Source organism: Seriola dumerili, unplaced genomic scaffold (assembly GCF_002260705.1).
Source record: "Seriola dumerili isolate Sdu_G_001 unplaced genomic scaffold, Sdu_1.0 BDQW01000066.1, whole genome shotgun sequence".
Classification (NCBI taxonomy): Eukaryota; Metazoa; Chordata; class Actinopteri; order Carangiformes; family Carangidae; genus Seriola; species Seriola dumerili.
Window position 1 is genome coordinate 2,997,692 of NW_019174321.1, and position 20,280 is coordinate 3,017,971.

The 20,280-nt window shown below is 41.3% G+C and overlaps 1 protein-coding gene across 1 annotated transcript in view; it reads right to left on the reverse strand.

The window, feature by feature from the left end:
* Positions 1 to 20,280, reverse strand: part of ip6k1 (inositol hexakisphosphate kinase 1) — a 30,002-nt gene that overhangs the window by 7,278 nt on the left and 2,444 nt on the right. The window contains exons 2-5 of the mRNA XM_022742062.1: positions 8,372 to 8,623; positions 6,841 to 6,986; positions 6,459 to 6,585; positions 763 to 1,003 (exon numbers count right to left, since the gene is read on the reverse strand). Coding sequence (XP_022597783.1) covers positions 763 to 1,003; positions 6,459 to 6,585; positions 6,841 to 6,957 — 485 coding nt within the window. The 5' untranslated portion in view covers positions 6,958 to 6,986; positions 8,372 to 8,623. The remainder of the gene's footprint in view (positions 1 to 762; positions 1,004 to 6,458; positions 6,586 to 6,840; positions 6,987 to 8,371; positions 8,624 to 20,280) is intronic.

The window sequence follows — 20,280 nt, forward strand, 5'->3', positions numbered from 1 at the left end:
GAGCAATTAATCTGGGAAATAATTTTTATGACTCAATAAATATCCTTAAAATGTCAGAAAATGGTGAAAAACGCTCATTGAAATTTCCCAAAGTCCAAGATAACATCTTCCAATGTCTCATTTTGTCTGACCAACAATCCAAAACCCAGAGATCTTCAATTCACAGTGACATAAAACACAGAGAAGCAGTAAATCTGTTTTCTCCACTGTCTTATTTTCTAGAAATCTTCCTTTCATATGATCAGGGGGCAGTTTGACGACAGCTTAGATAAACAAATAGTCAGACTTCAGATAAATGTCTAAATTCATCAGTTGCACAAAGCAGTTTAGTTCTTTACGACCTTAAACCGAACTGTGGTACAATGAATTCTGTGTAAATTAAGACTTTTCTCAAAATAAAAAAAAAAAATCAGACTGAGGAACCACATCCAACTGCTCAGCTCCGTTTACCGCGGCAGAAGATGAAGAGTTTACCAAGAAACTGCTCATTGCTCTCTCCATGACGACGTTAGCTAACCACAAATTATGAGCCATGTTTTCCTGTTTTTTGTTATGGGTGCTACTGCTCAGCTCAGGTGTCACTGGTTGTTACCATGGTAACATTGGTCTTAGGCCTGAGTTAGCCTGGAGGTAATGCGTCAGTCATATTAATTAATTGATTGATTAATTAGTCGTAGTTTTGTGAAATGGTCTTACTTGATCTGTGAGCAAAATTAAGACTGGACCAACACTACAGACCAGCCGGACACATCTTTATCTTACTTGTCAGAGGTGTCTGTGTCGTGCGGCTCCCTCCTGTCGGGCCGCTCCTCCTTGTGGTCAGAGGAAGAGGAGGAGCGATGGAGGCTGCGGCGGGAGTGTTTCCTCCTCGGCTGCTCCCTCTCGGGGGGGTCACGCTCCTCGTGCTCTGCGATCCCGGCCTCCATGTGGCTCTCCACGTAGGGGTAGGCCACCAGGTTGATGTAGCCGTCAGAGTCCCCTTCGAAACAAACCAGCACCACACCTGACAGGACGGAGGAAACCACAGACAGGATGTTTAGAGATGTCTATTAAAATACCAGGAGAGACACAGAGAGAAACATGATCCATCTCAAATCAGGCCACAGTCAGAACAATCCAACATTTTGTCTTTTTCTTTTCTGGTTTTCACTGATTTCCCTGACGATCTGCATCTAACCTTACATACTTAGAAACATCTCATAATGTTTGACCCCTCTGAATCTTAGTAAAAGCAGTTTGGAGGAAGAAGTAACAACTAATAGCTGCATTTTAAAGGTCATCTCTTTCTGTTACTCAGCTCTTCAAAAACAAGACCTGAGACGAGTCAGCCCGATTCAAAATCACAGCATTCAGTCTCATCTGGTCTGCAGGGTCTTGTACTGCCACAGCTCCATGTGTCAATATGTTTAATACTGGAATGAGTGCAGGTGAACTCAATAGCAGCTAACAAGGAGGTGCGTCATCATCATCATCACCACATGTGAAAAGTGTGTTTTTGATTCAGACAGAGCGTGAAAGCCAAGTGCAGGAAAAATGTATTTTACATGTTTGACATGTATTGCAGCTGTTAATTGGTTAATTGCTGCTGCTGCCAGTGTTGTTGCCGTGTCTCTGAATGGGTCTGTTCATCATTTTGAATCAGTTCTAATCCAGGTCTGACTTCCAGAGCCCCCTTCAGATCAGGTCTGTCTTTAAAAAAAAAAATTGAATTCATGCAGGTTTGGTTCATTTGGGATCAGGTCAAAGGTTTTAGCTAACATTAGCCACCATCATGTACTGGTCACGCCAGAGCAAGAGAGGCTGTAGCAGCTTGTAGAGTGTGATGAATTGTGTGTTTTATTACTTGTGAATGTGACATTTAGTTTGTGTGAGAAAATATATTTCTTCTTTAAAGCTGCAGTAATTAATATTTCTGTTACCAATGGATCAAGTGACTTTGTGTAATGTGTCACTCATAGTACTGTTCACTTGCACTGCGACCAAACAAAACTATTTAGTCGCTTGTTTTATTAAATTACGCCAGATTAGATTAAATTACATTAGATCTGCTGAACATTGAAAATCCATCATCAAAACAACAAATGAAGGAATATCTTTTGGAAAATGGTTGAGTTCAGAGACTAGAAGCACTGAAGCTGTGTGTTGGCTTAGCTTTCATTTGTCATCCATCTATATATCAAAATTTAGTAAATGTTCTGGAAATTCAATTGAGGAACTGTTAACAGACAAAATAACCGGACATGGATGTCTGACCATGTTTTATTGAAACATTAGGTCGTTATTTTTATCTTAACAAACTGTAGTAGAACATTTCATCCCCAGCTGAACCTTCTCCCTGTTTCATTTTGCTGCCAGTTTGCTCACTGGTGGGAAATCAACTCCACATCAAGTCCAAATTGAAGAGTGAAATATTCCTCTGAGCAGCAGAGAGCGAGCGCTCTCTCCACAGAGACGTCGACTTCTTCACCAGCTCCTCACCACAACACACGGAGAACCTTATTCTGATTACGTCACACAGTTTGTGGATGAAACAACCTTGACGGATTCTGAAAGTTGTGTCCGGGCAGCTAGCTAGCTGGCTGTTTGTCTGTCTGTCTGCAGTTATTCAATCAGCAGGACAATGGTAGTAGGGCAGAGATCCAGGGTTAAATATAGACTCCTTATGGACCACTGTTGTCATGGCACTGGGACCCACAACACCAGCAGGGCGGACTAGTGGGAATACAGACATACTAATGACTGCAGATCAATGTACTGGGAATATATCCACCAGGTCTCATGTAAGGTAGCTCCACGTGGGGAGGGGGTTGGTGAAGCAGCTCACTGGTAAGTAGTTTGAGTAATAATGTGCCAAAAAGAAGCATAAATGTTCACATCAGATCTTGTTTTCTTCATCGACTGATTAGTTGTTTAGTCGATAAAATATCAATGTAAAAAATAATGTCTTTACATTACAGTCTAGATATTGAATTTATAATAGTAAAAAAGACTAAGACTCTACAGTTAAGGTAACAGCTCTGTGAGGCTGTACTGCTTTGAGCTAAATGCTAATGTCAGCATGCTAACAATAATAATGCCAACAGGTTAATGTTAGCAGGTTTAATGTTTATTTGGTGGGATATATAGTTTTAAGTAATCTCCTGCAAGATTTGCAGTAACTGCTTGTAAAGTCTCTGTTACATCTGCAACAATTTTTCAACCTGAAATTCTGCTCCTGAAATCTCTTCTATTTCCTGTTGTACCGTGTCCTAAATACCACTTTATAGTATCCTGTCAACAGGAAATGATGTGATATGTGCAGCGTTGTCTTTAGAACTGATTCACCTTCCCAAAGATCATTTTTTGAAGCATTTAAATATGTAACATTTACAATTTGAATGAAATCGAACTTTTTCAGCAACATATTTATTTACATTCTGTAATTATATCTATGCACAGTAGTTTTTATTGTTTGTGGTGGAGTCTGACATTCCTGCAGTGGAATCAAATTGCCTACCAACGCACGAGGGACCCACATGAAACAATGCAACGTGTAATCTAGTATTTCTGTTTGTAGTGTTATCTCATTTACATCAGCCTCACTGATTACTCCTCACTCTCCTAGAGCCTATCAGAGCTGTAGAAAGTTACTGCTAAAGCAAACTGAACATTTCCTACAGCTGCAGCCTCACAATAAAAGTGTCCAACTGGAGCTTTCATTCTGAATGTATCTGTAACTGATGTTAGTGATGATAGAGATTGTTCATCCAGCCTGCGTCTGTAAATGCGTCATTTCTGGCATTTCCTGTTATGATGTTATTCAAGAGAGTGAAAGAGAAAGAAGGAACACCCTTCACTGTGACCTGTTCTTGTGAAGAAAGCCTCTATTTCTGACAGTGTAGCTGGTCTGTCGTATTTAACCGCACGTGCCGTTACTTCCAGTAACAACGGGGATGGCCGAATCAACCAAGACTAACATCTATTCAAACCCTGAGAGCTGTTCTCACTCATTGTGAATGACTGGAGTTCTGCTCTGGCTGAAGTTGGACAGAGCTGTGCTGGAACATACACAATCTCATCAAAGCACTAATAAGAACCATGAAGGTAGAAGGTAACCCACCTTAACAGGTGCAACAAAACCAACAGGACAGTGAAGGACAGGTCAGTGTGAGCACTCCCACACAGTCCTTACAAAAGGCCTCATCAACACCTGTGTGGGTGCGCTGTGGCTGTGTCCGGGATTTCACACTTATTTCCAAGTCTTTCCAGAGATTTCTCACCGGACTCTGCAATTCATTTATTTATGTTTTGCAGCTGTGAGCAGCACTTCAATATCTATTGTGCAATACTTGATACAAGAAAAAAACAAAACGTTTTTTTTTGAGTAACTAAGTGATTTTGACCCCACTAAATTCATAAAACCTGTTCATCAACACTGCATGTGTTGAACGAGGACACGGCTCATGTCTGGCAGCATCTTCCTGCCAGACATTCCTCATGGCTCACATTTTACTGTCAGAGAAATAAAACTAATATATCATAATAATGACTGATTACATTCCATTTCTGAGTGTTTCAGTGTTTCAGTGTTTCAGTGTCGGGGCCTTGATGTTTTGTTTGCTGGCTGAGTGTCGTGACTTAGAGGCACGACAAACTGGAACAGAGCCATCGTTAATGTTATTAGTTCCACCTGCTCCACCCACCATCAGTCTCCCTTCATCTGCGTCGTTATCTCCTCTCTTACATCATCCGCCAGAATGGTAAATAGGCCACATACATGTAGGAGAGGTGTGTGTGTGTGTTTGGATGCTGGCTGTCAAAGTGTGTTTGGGTCTGTTACTACAGCAAAAGCAGGCAGAAACAGTTATAGTATGTGCCCAGTGATGAAGAGCAGAGCAGCTACACCACTTTACTTCCATTAAACATCCGTACTTCCTTCCCTCTCTTCTCTCTGTTTCCCTCTCCTCCACCACCAAACACAGAGCAGTATTCAGAGCATTAGTTTTTAGACCTGTGTTTGAATTACAGGGGAGCCGGAGGTGGAGGGGCAAAAAACTCGCACACACCGTCTCTCTCTGTTTATTTCATATTTAATACAACATTTCAGTCAAACTTTCTGTCTAGCGTTAAGAAAGACAGTGTGCATGAGTCACTTCTATTCTATTCTATTCAAAGCATTTCTAACCCAACCATAAATGATATGAGAAATAAAAATAAAATCAAATAAAGAGCCAATGTCCGGTTAGTGGGATTGTTTTAAATCTGTGTGCGCTCTTTGAACTGGTCTTTACTTTCTGTCCATAACGTAATTGAAGTAGACATGTTCCAGGGTTTGTGTGTGTGTGTGTGTGTGTGTGTGTGTGTGTGTGTGTGTGTGTGTGTGTGTGTGGGCTGCTTTCATATTTTATTTCTCGTGTGCCTCTGTGTGAGTATTGTGTGGATGTGGTGTCAGATAGGACATGGATTTATCCACACTGAGCTCATTTGTAATCTTGTGTTGTGGCTGTGGTGAATCTGCCACAATGAGACAGTTGTTGACACTGTCTTGTTGTGAGAATGTGAGTTCACCATGTAGAGTGGCAACAAGTTCAGGCTACGAGTAAGTCTAGTTTATCTATTGACACAGAGTCGCCTCAGAATCACTTACAACTTAAACCTGCAATAACAGATTTTTTTGTTGTGTGTGAAGATAACAGTGAAAGGGATGAACTTGTGAGCAAACAGTTGCCTATTTACACATCCAGCAGTTAGGGAGCAACATTATTATTCGTTCTGAGATGTGTTTATGTCCACCTCATAAATGTCTGATTTTCACTCTTTTAGCTCTTTTGGTCTCCACCAACCCCCGAGGGAAACTCCTGTCTATTTAGCTGCTAAATGTTCCACTATGTTCACAAGCTGGACTCTAGCTGTGTCTGTTAGCTGCTTGCTGCTGAGCAGGTAGCGGACAGTGGGTTTTTTTGGGTTTTTTTTTCTTTTAGAGCTTTTGCTCTGACAACAACTGCCTGCTGCAGCCAAAACTGATGCTATGAGAGCAGTGAAAGTGAACCAAAGCAGTACATTTACAGACTGGACAGTTAATCAATGAGCTGAAATTCACTATAAAGCTCTGTAGAGCAGAAGGAAGCTGCAGATACAGGTGTATGTTCATCACCACGAGCGACCTCTCACAGTGTTTTCACATCGTCACCGACACATTGTTCTTACAAGATATTGATAAGAGCCGCTTTAACAACACGTGCTGTGATTCAGAGTGCGTGAAAAATAGTTAAAAAGTGGGAACAAACGTACGAACGCAAACTTGACCAAACCAACTGAACAAAGAGAAAAATAAGAACAAGACTAAAGACGGACAATACCGACAAGCCCATCTGGTGATTGGGCTGAGAGAGTAAAGGAGACGAAAAGGTTTGGGAGGGGTTGATAAAGCAAGCATCCATGGCTCCAATGATACTAAACAACAGTGAGTAATGACTGACCTTTATACTCCGGAGTGAACTCCTTCATCTCTGGAGGCAGAGACTCGTAGAAGCGCTGCTCTCTGCTGATCAGAGGCTTACACACTGTGTGGTCATCGTAACGCATCATACTGGTGTGACCCCCCACCTGTGAACGAACACACACACACACAATTACACACAATATAGTTGTTGACAAATACATACACAAACACTTATATCTGCTTACTCTGTATTATATGTGTTAAAAACATATTAACTGTTTACATTCTGCCTATAAAAGCTAAATGAGGAGGATTAAAGTAAAGTGTTAAGTTTGGTTGTGTTTCAGTGGAGATGTGACATCATCACGGATCTCTCTCTTCATTACGGTGTTTCTATAACACACACTTCTCCCTCTCACCTGGTGTACGAAGGGCTCCAGTGGAACACCTCCTCCTCGTTGACGTAGTGAAGCCCCTCCCCCCTGCCCCGCCCCCTGTAGCTTGTTGTCCATGTTGTTGGTGTGAGGGAGGCACATGGCTCCTGGCGAACGCACTGCGCCTCCTCCTGCAGAGGAGAGGAGGGATTTAACACAGAGGTGACACAGAGAGCGGCTCTGACCTCTGTTTCATGGCTCTGCTCAGGCAGCAGCTCATACTGTGGCTGGATGTTGTTCAAAACGTTTTGGTGCTAGTGCCAATACCATGCTCCGGTTTCTGTAATGATATGATGAATCAGTTTCCTTTTGGGATAACAAACTATATCTATTAATCAAAACCAAAATCATACTATTTTCAAAATTCTAAATGTTTTTGAGAAATCTGAAAAAGTTTTCTATAAAACCCTTATTTTGATTTTATATAACAAGTGTTCAAATGATAATGATATTTAAAGTAGGGCTGCAACTAATTATTATTTATAAATCATAGATAGATTATAGATTTTTTAAATTTGATTTGTTTTTTCTATAAAAACTTTTATAAAATGTCAGAAAATATTGAAAAATGTCCAGTACATTTTCCCAGAGTCCAAGCTGATGTTAAATATATTGTCTGAAAAACCCAAAAATGATGTCAAACAAAGAAAAACAGCAGATCCGCGGCACACTGGAGAAGCTGGAACCACAGAATATTTGGCATTACTGCGTGCTAAATCATTTCCTGGATCTATTGATCATCGCAGCTCTAGTCTAAACACAGAAGCAGCCACATAAGACACACTCTAAAACTGGCAAATGTAGGATTCATATCAGGAACTATGTGATCAAAACATAAGAAAACAAGATAACAAATCTGATCAATATTTGATGTCAGCTGATGGTACTCAGCGGACCAGGTAAAGTCTCAGTGCCATGGATGTATTTCAGCCATTGTTAGGAGATGTTGAGGTGAAGACCAGCAGGAGGAGACATTTAAGGAACGGCCAGCGAATGGTTATGACTGAACCTGCTGTCTGCGGCGTGTGTTGTGAACAGGAAGCAGCAGGGGGCAACTCTGCAGCGACCCCCACCAGCTGACCTGACTGTCTGACCAGCCTGTGCCATATGCTACAGGTGGCTGCTATCAACCTTTTTCATCTCATAACATTGTTGTAGGTTAAAATACAGAGTCTGGTTAACAACTTGGCACAATTTGTACAGCAGGTTTAGCTAACTGTTATCATTAATGTTGTTTATTGGCACCGACCAGATGCTGAAACCTTGAACCTGTTGCCATGTTGCTCCAAAACACTGTTTATTGATCTGTTTGCTGAAAACTGGTAAAACCAGTAAAATTCGCTCTGGCATGTTTTCCTCAGTGTGGTTTCTGTGGTTGCCATGGTTTCAAAGTGAGCCCAAGTTCAATCAATCATTTTAAAAGCAAATATAATTCTTTGACCTCCAGCTGACAGACTCTACAGACTGAGATCTGTGGGACAACCACTGTGATACATCACATTGGTCCCGCTCTTACCCTGGGCATGGGCTCTGGTGTGCAGTGACGGGGAGGGGGGGGCACAGGGCACCACGGGCTGCTGGGAGCGCACGCCGGCCCCGGGGGGAGGCGGCGCCAGACCGAAAAACCACCTCGCAAAGCCTCCAATCAGAGTGCTCTAATCCACCGCCGGCAGCACCGAGAGCCAGTCAGGACAGGGGGTGGGGTGGGGGCAGAATTGGGGCGGTGGCCAGGACTAGCAGGGTGTCAGTTGGGCGGGGTCACCACTTCCTGCAGAGAGAGGAAACAACAAATTGTTTAATGTATATTTTGATAAGTGACTCATTTCACTTTACACATAGTCATTTGATCCATTCTGAATATGAAACTATTGATCAGTGTAGCTTTGCCTGAAAAAGCTTTTTGGACATTGTGGTTAGGGTCGGAGTGACGTAGCCTGAGGGTAACATCTGCAAGACAAATTTTGGGGGAGGAAACATCTGTAGTACATGATGTTATATCGTGTTATTCTTCAGCACTGAACAACAGTTTTATAGAAAGTGATTCTGAACCAGGCGGCTTCGTGTCTACTTATAGAAAATCACACACACACACATTTCTGGGCTCGTCGCCACAAACAGTTGACATCAAATGTTTCAGCACGTTGGCACCCAACAGGCTGTCTCACTCACACACACACACACACACACACACACACACACACACACACACACACACACACACACACACACACACACACACACACACACACACACACACACACAGAGAGAGCATACTTAAATACAGACAAACATATTTTGACTGTAGCTCAGTGAGGAGGGCGAGGCAGCAGCAAGATGTCCACCTGGACCCTGTTCATATCTGACACGACGGGTTCTGTTCGATCGTGGAATTATTTTCTCTCCAGCCAAACTCGGCTGTTTTCAAATTTAAAACGTCATCGGGAGTGTGAGAGGACACATTGTGATTCAGGATTTATTTTCCAATAAGCACCCAGAGACACATTTTAACAAATACAGAATTAAATCAAAGCTCATCTGTTGCTGAGTAACATCTAAAATAAAATCACAATTAGAAGTGATTAGCATTTGAAAAAAATGACACTGGAGACGATAACAATAAAGAACAACACCAGATTTTTCTTTCAATTACCACATCAAACAGCTGAAGGCACAAATGTGATGGAGCTCATTTCTAAAACCATGTGAATTTATTTTGGGGAACATGTAAATTTTTTATTTGAGGTTCCACGCACGCAAGAGATGATCGTTGAGTCTTTAAAACCTTCCCAATTAATCAGCCCAAGGTTCCTGGAAATAATTACATGATCTGGTTTAATGTCGTGCCCATTTTATAATTGTGTTTTTTTTGTGTTATATCAATGCTGCCATAAGAAAGTAGCATGAGAAACATTTTTATGATGTAAATTGAAGATGATCTGCATGAAAATGTTGTTTTCACAGCTCCTAAAAGCCTCTCTACTTCTCCTGTTTTTAATGAACAGCGATGTAACAAAGAGACAACAATAAATTCTGTTTATTTATTCAGTTCAGGGCCAAAAGTAAGTGGACATCCTTGTCATCCTATTTCAGTGTAATTTTGGCCTCCCCAGTCAGTCCTGCTGTAGCAAACAATGATACTTAAATAAACACTAGACAATAGTGTTCTTTCAAGTTTGTGTCAACAGTTTGGCGAAGGCCTTTTCCTGTTTTAATACCTCTGTGGCCAAAATCAGGTCAATAAAGAAACCGTTTGCTCCGTTTGTCCTGGAAGAAATTCAATGACCTGCACAGAGCCTTGACCTCAACCTCATCCTACACCTTTGGGATGAACTGGAACAGCGACTGTGAGCCAGGACTTATCACCCAACATCAGTGTTGGATCTCACCGATGCTCTTGTGGCTGAATGGGAACAAATCCCATGGACTTTATATAAAGAGGCAAATCCCTGAAGCCAGCTTCCAAAATCTGGTGGAACATCTAAAACCAGAGGAGCTGAGGCTGTTACAGCAGCAGATTCCTTGTATGGTGTAACATTCACATGTCCATATACTTTTGGCTATATTTCCCCCCTGTACCACCTCCCAACCAATCCTCCTATCCCATCATGCACCTCAAAGCTGCTCCAAAATGACTCATCACCGCCTGCCTGATGACAAGACAACATGAGAGAGGAGAGGGAGACTGGAAGAAATGAGGGAACAAACAAGAAGATGATTGGAGGAGAGAAGCAGGCCCACTAATGATGTCACAGCGTACTCTTGTGTGAACGTGTGTTTCTGAGGGCATCATCTGGTCAATGTCAAGACTGTAGTGAGGCACCATGCTTCCTAATGATATCATGATGTGAGCTGAGAATTAAGACCAAACAGCCTCCGACCACAGCAGCTCAGACACACTGAAACATTCAAAAATAAAACTTCTCCATCTTACACAAGACAGCAAGCTCCCTCATCTTTCACAGCTACACTTATGTGCAAACAATTATGTGTGGTCCTTAAAATTACAATTGTTAAAAGTTCAGTCAGTCAAAATTTCAGTGCTTTGTTAGAAGAAGAAAAACTGGTATATCTGTCAGACTGAAGAAAACAGACAGCAGTGTTGGACAGGAAACATTTAACTCATAAATGATCCAATGTTGTGCTCTCAATTACATGAAATGAGCACATTCACCAGTTTCTGTCTTCAGCATCACATCCAGTGGGCGCACGCTTCATTTCCTGCGTGTGAATCACAGCTGAGATGAATATTCAATTAATCGTTTCAGTCAACCGTTACAAATTCAATCAGCAACTATTTTAATAACAGTGGTTTCAGTCTTTCTTCATGTGAGAAGCTGGAGCCAGCTGAGAACTCAGCGCTTTGATTTGTCATTTATAGTAAATGAAACGTCTCTGGGGTTAGCACTGCTGGTCGCACAAAACAAGCCATTTGAAGACACTTTGGACTCTGGGAAACTGGGAGGGGCATTTTGAACATTTTACAGATGAAACAATTAATTGAGAAATGAAGATAGAATAAAGAAGAAAGAATAATAGATGCAAGGGAAACATGGACTCTGCCATGCATTTATTCATTCATTATCCATACCGCTTATCCTTTTAGGGTCGCAGGGAGGCTGGAGCCAAAAGGTTGTCAGTCTGTCACAGTGCTGACATATAGAGACAAACGGGCGATTTAGAGTCACCAGTTAACCTAAACCTGCATGTCTTTGGATTATGGGAAGAAACCCATGCGGGCACGAGGAGAACATGCAAACTGCACGGCAGGTTCGAAACCCAGAATGCTCTTGCTGTGAGGCGACAGTGCTAACCACGGTGTAACCGCGCCGCTCCTGGACTCTGCAAGTAACAACAAAAACCACTATATAGAGAGGTAATTACACCATGTAAATACAGCATATTGAATGCTACAGTCCAAAAGACAGCGGATGAATCATGTGCAGTTTTGTCACAGAACACAAACAAGACCTTGTTTTTACCAGCAGGAACTTGTTTTTCTTGTTTTTACCACCATGATCAAAATGTTGGACATGAACAGTGTCAAAAACATTGTCCCCTACTGCTCAGCGTCAAGTATCAGATTAAAATATTTAGGAACTGCACCAGTGTACCACTGCCAGGCTTTTAGTCTGACTTTATCACTGACGTCAGCAGCTGACTGCTTGTTCGTAAGAATTTCAGTTCCCTTTTTCATTTGGACAGTTTTTGGCATTTGCTGTCTGCCTGACAAGTAAACATTTCAAGGGAGAGATGAAAGGACAGAAAACCTACAAGTGAGCTGCTTACGTGAGGAGCTTCACGCATCAGACGCACGCTGAAAACCTCAGACCTCCAACATGACATCAAGACATACCTCTAACTACACTGTTCCTCACACAGGCTCCAATCACGACTGCTCACAGCACGGTGCATATATCTGACCACGATGGAAATCCAACATCCAGCAGTCTGGTCTCAAGTCACGATCCGAGCGTGACCAACCATGAACCCCAGAGAGCGCGCACACACACGCACACACACACACACATACACACCCACACACAGCAAGAACAGTGTTTCCCATGAGCAATGAATTCTAAAGTTAGCAGTAAACAGTAAACATCAGGCCACATCTGCTCTTTTCTAGTGAAATGACCCTGATGATCCATGACCTCTAACATTCCACTGCACCCAACACACACACATCCAGACAGACATACACACCACACACCCAAACACACACCCAAACACACACACACACACACACACACACACACACACACACACACACACACACACACACACACACACACACACACACACACACACACACAATGTGTGTCTGTGGTCCAGCTGGATATTCACACATTCAGGATGGGCCAACAGATTATAATGCTTGTTGTGCTGTATCAAATACTGTTGTCAAACAGTAAATCATTCTCATCAGAAATGTCTGTATGAGAAAAAAAACAAAAAACAATTTATGCAGAAATCACTATTTGAGATAATATCGAGGAAGAATGACCTTTGAAAACGCTTATTGATTTATTAGTTATGCTACATGTTGAATAATGACATATTTAGAGAAAAAGTCTAGAGTACAACAGTAAATCCTACATCTCCTACAAGGCAAAACTATGACTGTGACTGTTTACTCCTGTTGCACTGACTCAGTGATCTGTATGCGTTTCGAACACCTACGTTTTATTGTGAACACAGACAGAGCAGTTGTAAAATATTGGAAAGGGAGACCTGTAAGAGACACATTTAATCATCTACCTATATATTGTCATATCACCCAGAGTGTTAACTGATTAGCAAAGAAAAATACAGACTGACTGACCAATGATGAATAAATAATAGCTGGTTCAGACACATGTGGTCAGAGGTGAGTATTGGGGTATTCAGTGAACAGCAGGCGTTTGGTAACCCCTCTGTACGGAGGTCTGGTCTCCGTTAGTGGATCTATATGCGTCTCCACTGTCTCCTGGCACACAGACAACAGGTGTGTGTTTCCAACAGGCAGCGTCCTGTATGCAGTGCGATACAGAGGGCTGGGAATAGGCTGGTGGAGGGCAAAGTCAAGGACAACTTGCCCCCCCCCCTTTTCCTTCATCCCTCTCCCAAAATCCCCTCACCTCCCTCTTCCCCTTCTTTTTTATCTCCTCCCCCCTCTCAACCCTCCCTTCTCCCAGGACTGGGCAATACTGAAAATATCATTCTGCAGTATTTCTGACCAAATACGTCAGTATTGATGATATATTGATACACTGTTATGTTCATTTATGATCAGTGATTTCATCATTTACAGAGAACAACCCTTAATAATGTGGATTAAGAATATGCCTCAAAAATTTAGAAGGTAATATGACAATATTCAACTGTCCTGAAATACTACTATTAGTGTCAAAATATATAATCATAATTCATAATTTCACACCATGACTGCCATGGGGAGCGAAGGGCAGGGGCTTTGTTCCCTTAGACGAGACCTGATCTCCCCTTTAAACAACAAAAATGAACTAATTTACAATCAACCATTGCTTGCTGTTGGTTTATATATTTATAATATTTGTTCATATTCTGGCCAACTGGAACAATTACAAATATGACAAATTAGCTATGAGCAGCTCCTGCTTGCGATGTACCCATGGATGTACAGACAAATATCGCTGCATTAACTTTGATACTGAGGAAAAAGGTAAAAACGTGATGATTCTCAGTTCTTTTTTATGGTTCTTAAAAAGCAGATTTATGGGCTTTTAATCACGATGGACATCTGGGATAATAATATCCTCAGAGTGTAAATCACACTGCAGGGAGTGTGATTTTTTTATGCTCATGCTCAAAGGATTTTTAAGTAATCCTCAATTGTCTGTACGAGCTGTGTATCACAGGCTCTGCTGCTGCTACAACTGCTGACCATGTTGACAAGTGAGAAATTCAGCGGACCAAACAACAATAACTAACTTCCTGTTGTTTCCAGAGCACCAGCATGCACCTGTGCCTTTCACCTCACGTAGTATCTCAGCCTCTCGTCCCTCCCTCTGTGCTCTCCTTCAGTTTATTACTGAGTGTCGATATGATGTCGAATAGATCAGTGAGATAGAAAGATGTTATGAAAAGAACGGACACTCTCCCCAGATGCCACCTCCTGCTGTGCAAAGACAGCTGATGACCTCAGGTCAGAGCCTCCCTTCACATCATTTCTGCTTCGCATCATGGCTGAGTATCCCGCCGCCTGTCTATCAGGTGAAAGTCTGCGTGAGGACGCAGTGCAGGAACAAGTCCACGGTCAAAACAAACAGACAAACAACCCAATCTCTAATCGGGCCCCCGCGTTCTGCCAGGTGTGGTGAATGACCTGAGCAGCCAGCCAATCAGCTTAGAGGATCTGTGTGAGCATATCTTACATCATCAGCCATCACTGGGACAAAGCTGTGGGCTCACTACGGCTCCATGACACCGACAGACTGATTAAGATGCTATTTCTGACTGACTGACTGTGTGTGTGTGTGCGAGGGAATCCTTCTGTCCTTCAAGTCAGAGAGAGCCAATTAAGGACTTCCAGGAATATCTAAGAGTTGAAGTGCGTAGTTCAGCAGCGACTTGCATCTGTGTTGAATTTTAAGGCTTCACTGAGGCTTTGCAGCACATTTCTCATTTCTAGGGGACATCATGAGCCTGGAAGAATAGTTTCAAGGTGGTTTCTGAAATGCACTTTGTAGTAGATTTCTTGTTTAGGTAGCAACATTATTCAACTGAAGAAGAGGATGTCATATTTATTCCTTCCATAAGTTGTGCACTTCATTGTCTTCAACACACAGGATGGGTCTAAAACAGATAGCCGTGCATTAGCATCCCTACCTGATCCACTTAGTCTTTGTAAACACTGTTAGAGCTGCAACAATTAGACCATCAATCAATGAGATAATCAACAGAAAATTAATCTATAACTATTTTCATAATCAATAATAATTTTGGACATTTTTCAAGCTAAAATGCCAAACAAGCTGTTTCTAGCTTCTCAGATTTCAGGATTTGATGCTTTTCTTTCTCATACATGAGAGTAAAGTGAACATCTTTTGGTCAGACGATACAAATGTCATTTGAGGACATCACCCTGGGTCTCTGGGAAACCTTGTCATTATTTTACAGAATTGCATAAACCGAATGATTGATCGATTAAATGAAAAAAATCATTTGCAGATTAATCGATAATGAAACATTGGCTGCAGCCTTAAATATCTTTCCATGGGTTAAACGATTTTACGTCACAACTCTGTGCTTCCCTTGGTGTTGAAGCAACATTGACTGTTTTAAGGAATTCATGAAACTAAAACTGCACCTTAAATAATACATTTGCTGTCATCCTCTCTCTCTCTCTCTCCCCCTGCCGTTTCTGCCTCTGTCAGAAAAATTAAAAATAAATAAAAAAAACCAAATGTGTAATTTAAGATGATTCATCCAAACCGACCGTTTATGTTTTCAGAAAGTTATTTTTCTCACTTTAACTTCTTATATGATCTGCTCTACAGCTTGGGGTATTACTGTTGCAGGCGCTTATTGCTGTTTGAATGTACAGTATACAGCAAAACTGAGTACACCCCTGTGCAATGTCACTAAAATGTGTAGCTCCATACTATTAACAACAGAAGGCGCAGTGGACGACGACACGCACAATTCGCTATTTGCGTAACCTTGCATTGAAAAACAGACAGGTAAGTGCTTCTGACCTGGCACATGATTATCAGTGGAAACTGTCTGACCAGACTGTGTGAAGGACACTGCGTGAAGTCAACTTCTATGGATGGCATCCAAGAGGAAAACCATTACTCATAGACCTGCAAAATTAAACTTTGAAAAGAGGCTTGATGAGTGTGCACAGCACATTCTTTGGTCAGATGCAACCAAAATAAAATTGTTTGGGGTCCAGCATGTTTGCTGTGGACCTGGCCAGGACCGCCACAGTGTCAGCACAGTGTCAGCAGTGAAACACAGAGGCGGACGTGTGCTGACATGTAGCTGCAGGAGTACATGATATTTATAGATGGCACTATGAATTTAAGTTTGCACACCCAAATACTGAATGACAAGACGACTCTCAGTCTCAAAGAGCTTGGCAGGAGAGAAATTTCCCAACATGTAAATGATCCCAGACACACTGCAAAAATCACACAGGTGTTTGTAAAGAGGAAAAGAAAGTGAAAACGATGACCTGACCAAGTATGTCCCCTGACATGAATCCAATATAACACCTCTGGACTATTTTAAAGCTGAAGGTAGAGCAACAAAACCGCTTCAGTAATGGGTTATTGCAAGTGATCCTGAGCAGAGGTACACTCAGTCTTGTTGAAATCTGTACATCAAACAGAATCAAAGTGAGGAATCATTTGGGTCACTGTTCAAAAGTGACAAACACCAGGAGAGAAAACAGAAGACAAGCCTAAACTGTCTTGAGACACAAAACACATAACTAAGACATCTCTGGTTTGAGTCCAACCCAAGACATTTGGTACATGTCTGAACTCTTCCTCCATATTGTGTGTTTCCTGTCACACTGCTCAAACTATCCAGGAAAGACAAAATGCCAAAAAGTCTTAAAAAACACATCTTGCAGAATAAAAACAAATAATCACAACAAAGATGTTTTCATTAGATTAATCTGCCTATAATTTCTCAATTAATCAATTACTTGTCCATAAAATATTCAAACTACTAAGAAATTCCACAAAGCCTGAAGTGATGTTTTCAAACTTCTCATGAAGTCTGAGAACCGGACCCAAAAATGAAAAATGGTTTGACAGAGAAAAACACTGGATGTTCACAGGTGAGAGTGGACTTGATGTGCTGACACAGAACAAAGACACCTGCATTAAAATCATCTGAGGTAATCAGATTATAATCTATCAGAGGTCAACCACATCATCCACATACATGTGCACATTTACTCAACATGCAGCCACAGACACATTAACACATCAACAAGAGCTGAACTGGAACACACAGGCCTCACACCTGGAAGTCTGGGTGGTGACCAACAGTTTGTGTGTGTGGAATATATATGTATGTATATATATATATGCATTCCAACCAATCAGAGCTTTGTAGGCAGGATTAAGAGTGGTGAGGCCAAAACCAGAAAAATGACAACAACAAAATGATGACAAGCAGATGAGATGCATGTAGCTATACTCATAACTTTACATCATCTTAATATGAAATCAACAGATTTCTTCAGCTGACATGACAAATCTCTCAAATCTCAGGGGGGAAGGCCAAGACGTCATCATCATCATCATCATCCTCATCATCATCCTCACCCTCACCCTCATCATGATGTCTTAACTCAGCAGCTTGTGTGTATGTTATTGCTAAGTGGTTGCATTAGTGAAGCATAACCATGTTGAATGGTGCTAAATAAGGGCTGGAGGTTGCTACTGCTGACACACGCTGTAATCATGGGAATCACACAAACATCTAGAAAAACACAAGGTTCAAGCAGGGCACAGGTGATGTAGAGGGAAAGACAGAGCCACGTTTACATGTGATAGATAATTAATAATTAATTATGCGATCAATACCAGTGCCAGTTATGTTTCTACTTTTTCGGGCGGAATAGGAAAAGAAAGGAGACGATGAAGGAAAGGAGGAGGTAATTAAGAGGAGGCTGGAAAAGGAAAATGAAAATGAAACTGGTGTCTTCAAATATCTTTTTTTTGCTAAACCAACAGTCCAAAACTCAAATACTTTCAGTTTATTATAATATAATATTGATATAAGCATCAAATCTTCACATTGGGGAAGCTACAAACATCAAATTTGGGAGATTTTTGGTTGATTATCGATTCATTTTCTGTCGATCAACAGAAGTATTTATTAATACTTGCAGCTCTAAAAACGAGACAACTAAGGAACAGACCAGAGGGGGAAATGAAATGGCAATGAAGAAAAGGTAGTGAGTATGTGTTAGTGATAGACACAAGGAGACAGGGAAGGAACGAAGGAGGTAGTGGAGGAAGAGAGATCCAGCTCTGTCTCTGTGTCATGCGGCCCTGTGGGACGCAAACCCCAAACACATCTGTCAGTCTCAAAAATCACAAACTACGACTGGGGAAAACACAAAAACACTCACACAGCTGCTGCCAATGTCCCCTGACAGAGCTGAACAGCTGCTGAGCAACACACACACACACACACACGCACACACACGCACACACACATGCAGACACACACACAGACACGAGAACAATTCGTCCTATCAACAATTGTCTGGGTGACACAACAACTCAGATCAGTCAAAACAACTACCAAGATCACACATGTCTACCATCTGGGTTCCTTTCTCACCACACACCTAAGACTCTGGAGTTACCATAGCAACCAGAACTCACAACATATCAGTCAGCTGATAGGACTTGCACGTCAATGGGGCACATATACTTAAATCAAGTTAGGAAGACTATATTCTCAATTAATCCATCAGTTCTTTTGTTCAAAAATTATTCAAAAATAATGAAAAATGCCCAGGTGAGGTCTTCAAACGTCTAGTTTTGTCCAAAACGCAAAGTTATTGAGTTTAAAATGATATAAGACAAAGAAAAACAGTAAATCTGCACATTTGAGAAGCTGTAACCAGGAAGTGTTTGGCATTTTGACTCTGAAAAACAACTGAAATTAATTCTTGATTATCAAAATAGTTGAGCTCTACTCAATACAATGTAGTTCAGTTCAATACTACTGCACCACAGCAAACTACAGCCTCAATAATAAACATATAGTTAGGACATATAGTTGGACTGCATTAGATTTTACAGGTCTACCGAATAAAGTAGCCACTGAGTGTACAGACATGGCAACAGGCATCTGTGGAAGGAAACTTCAAGAAACTGAATTTCTGCTGCTGATGTGGAGAAACAGCAGAAAGCTCTGTGTGACTCTGTTTGTGAATATATTATTAGGGGCTCGTTTTCAACATGCACATATTATTCCTTTTTTAGCTACAAGATGATTATTTCCTGTCATTGCTTCATGGTGGGAATACTTTTTTTTATTTATGTGATACTGTCATCTGATTTCTTCTATAAAGACTTTCTATTCATCGGGTCACCTCAGGGCTGCACTGTCTGAATATGAAGAGGCTACACTGAAAATTCATAAAGCAATTTCTGCTCATTTTATTTTTATTTTTTTAACAGTAAGTTGTACTAATCACTGCTTCTGGTGACTAACCACTATTTCTTAGAAGCCATTTTTTATGACCAGCATTGAGCATTAGTTTTCATAAAGTCCCAACTATGAGTGTGCGAATGTCTTCTTTCGGACTATGTTGGGATCCTGTAGGAATAACCATATTTGTGGGACCAAAAAGCCAGACTTAAGCCCAAAAGTAGCCAGCTAACTTACAAATCCTTCTTCATGGGACTGGTCCAGGGTTAAATAATCTACACTGACCCATTCATACCAAAGGCTATATGCAAGACTTTCCGAGGTCCTTGCTTTAGACAGAATGGATGGAGCAGAAGCAGAAGCACTGCAGATGTTGGTTGGTTGCCTGGAAAAGGCCAAATTATCAAATTATAGACTAACGGCTAAATTATACTTCAGCGAGCCGACAGAAGTTTGCCCCATCATTTTTTATTTATAGTTTGGCGACAGTATACGCTGGTTTCGTAGCGACAGACACTGAGTCCGGCTGAGGTTTGTTTACATTCCGCAAAAGAGAACGCAGCAACAGAGGACAAAAAGTTGGCGAGTTTGGAGGAGGCCATTTTTAATCTCCACGTTAAGATGACAAAGGGATAAGAATGGTCGAGGTACGTCCCCTGAATAGAACAAAATTTACCTCTGATGCTGTATCGGCACCAATACTACTACCTTCTTTAAATACTTTACACTGTCATTATAACACTGAAACAATGCCTCTGTATAAATCTTCCAAGTGAA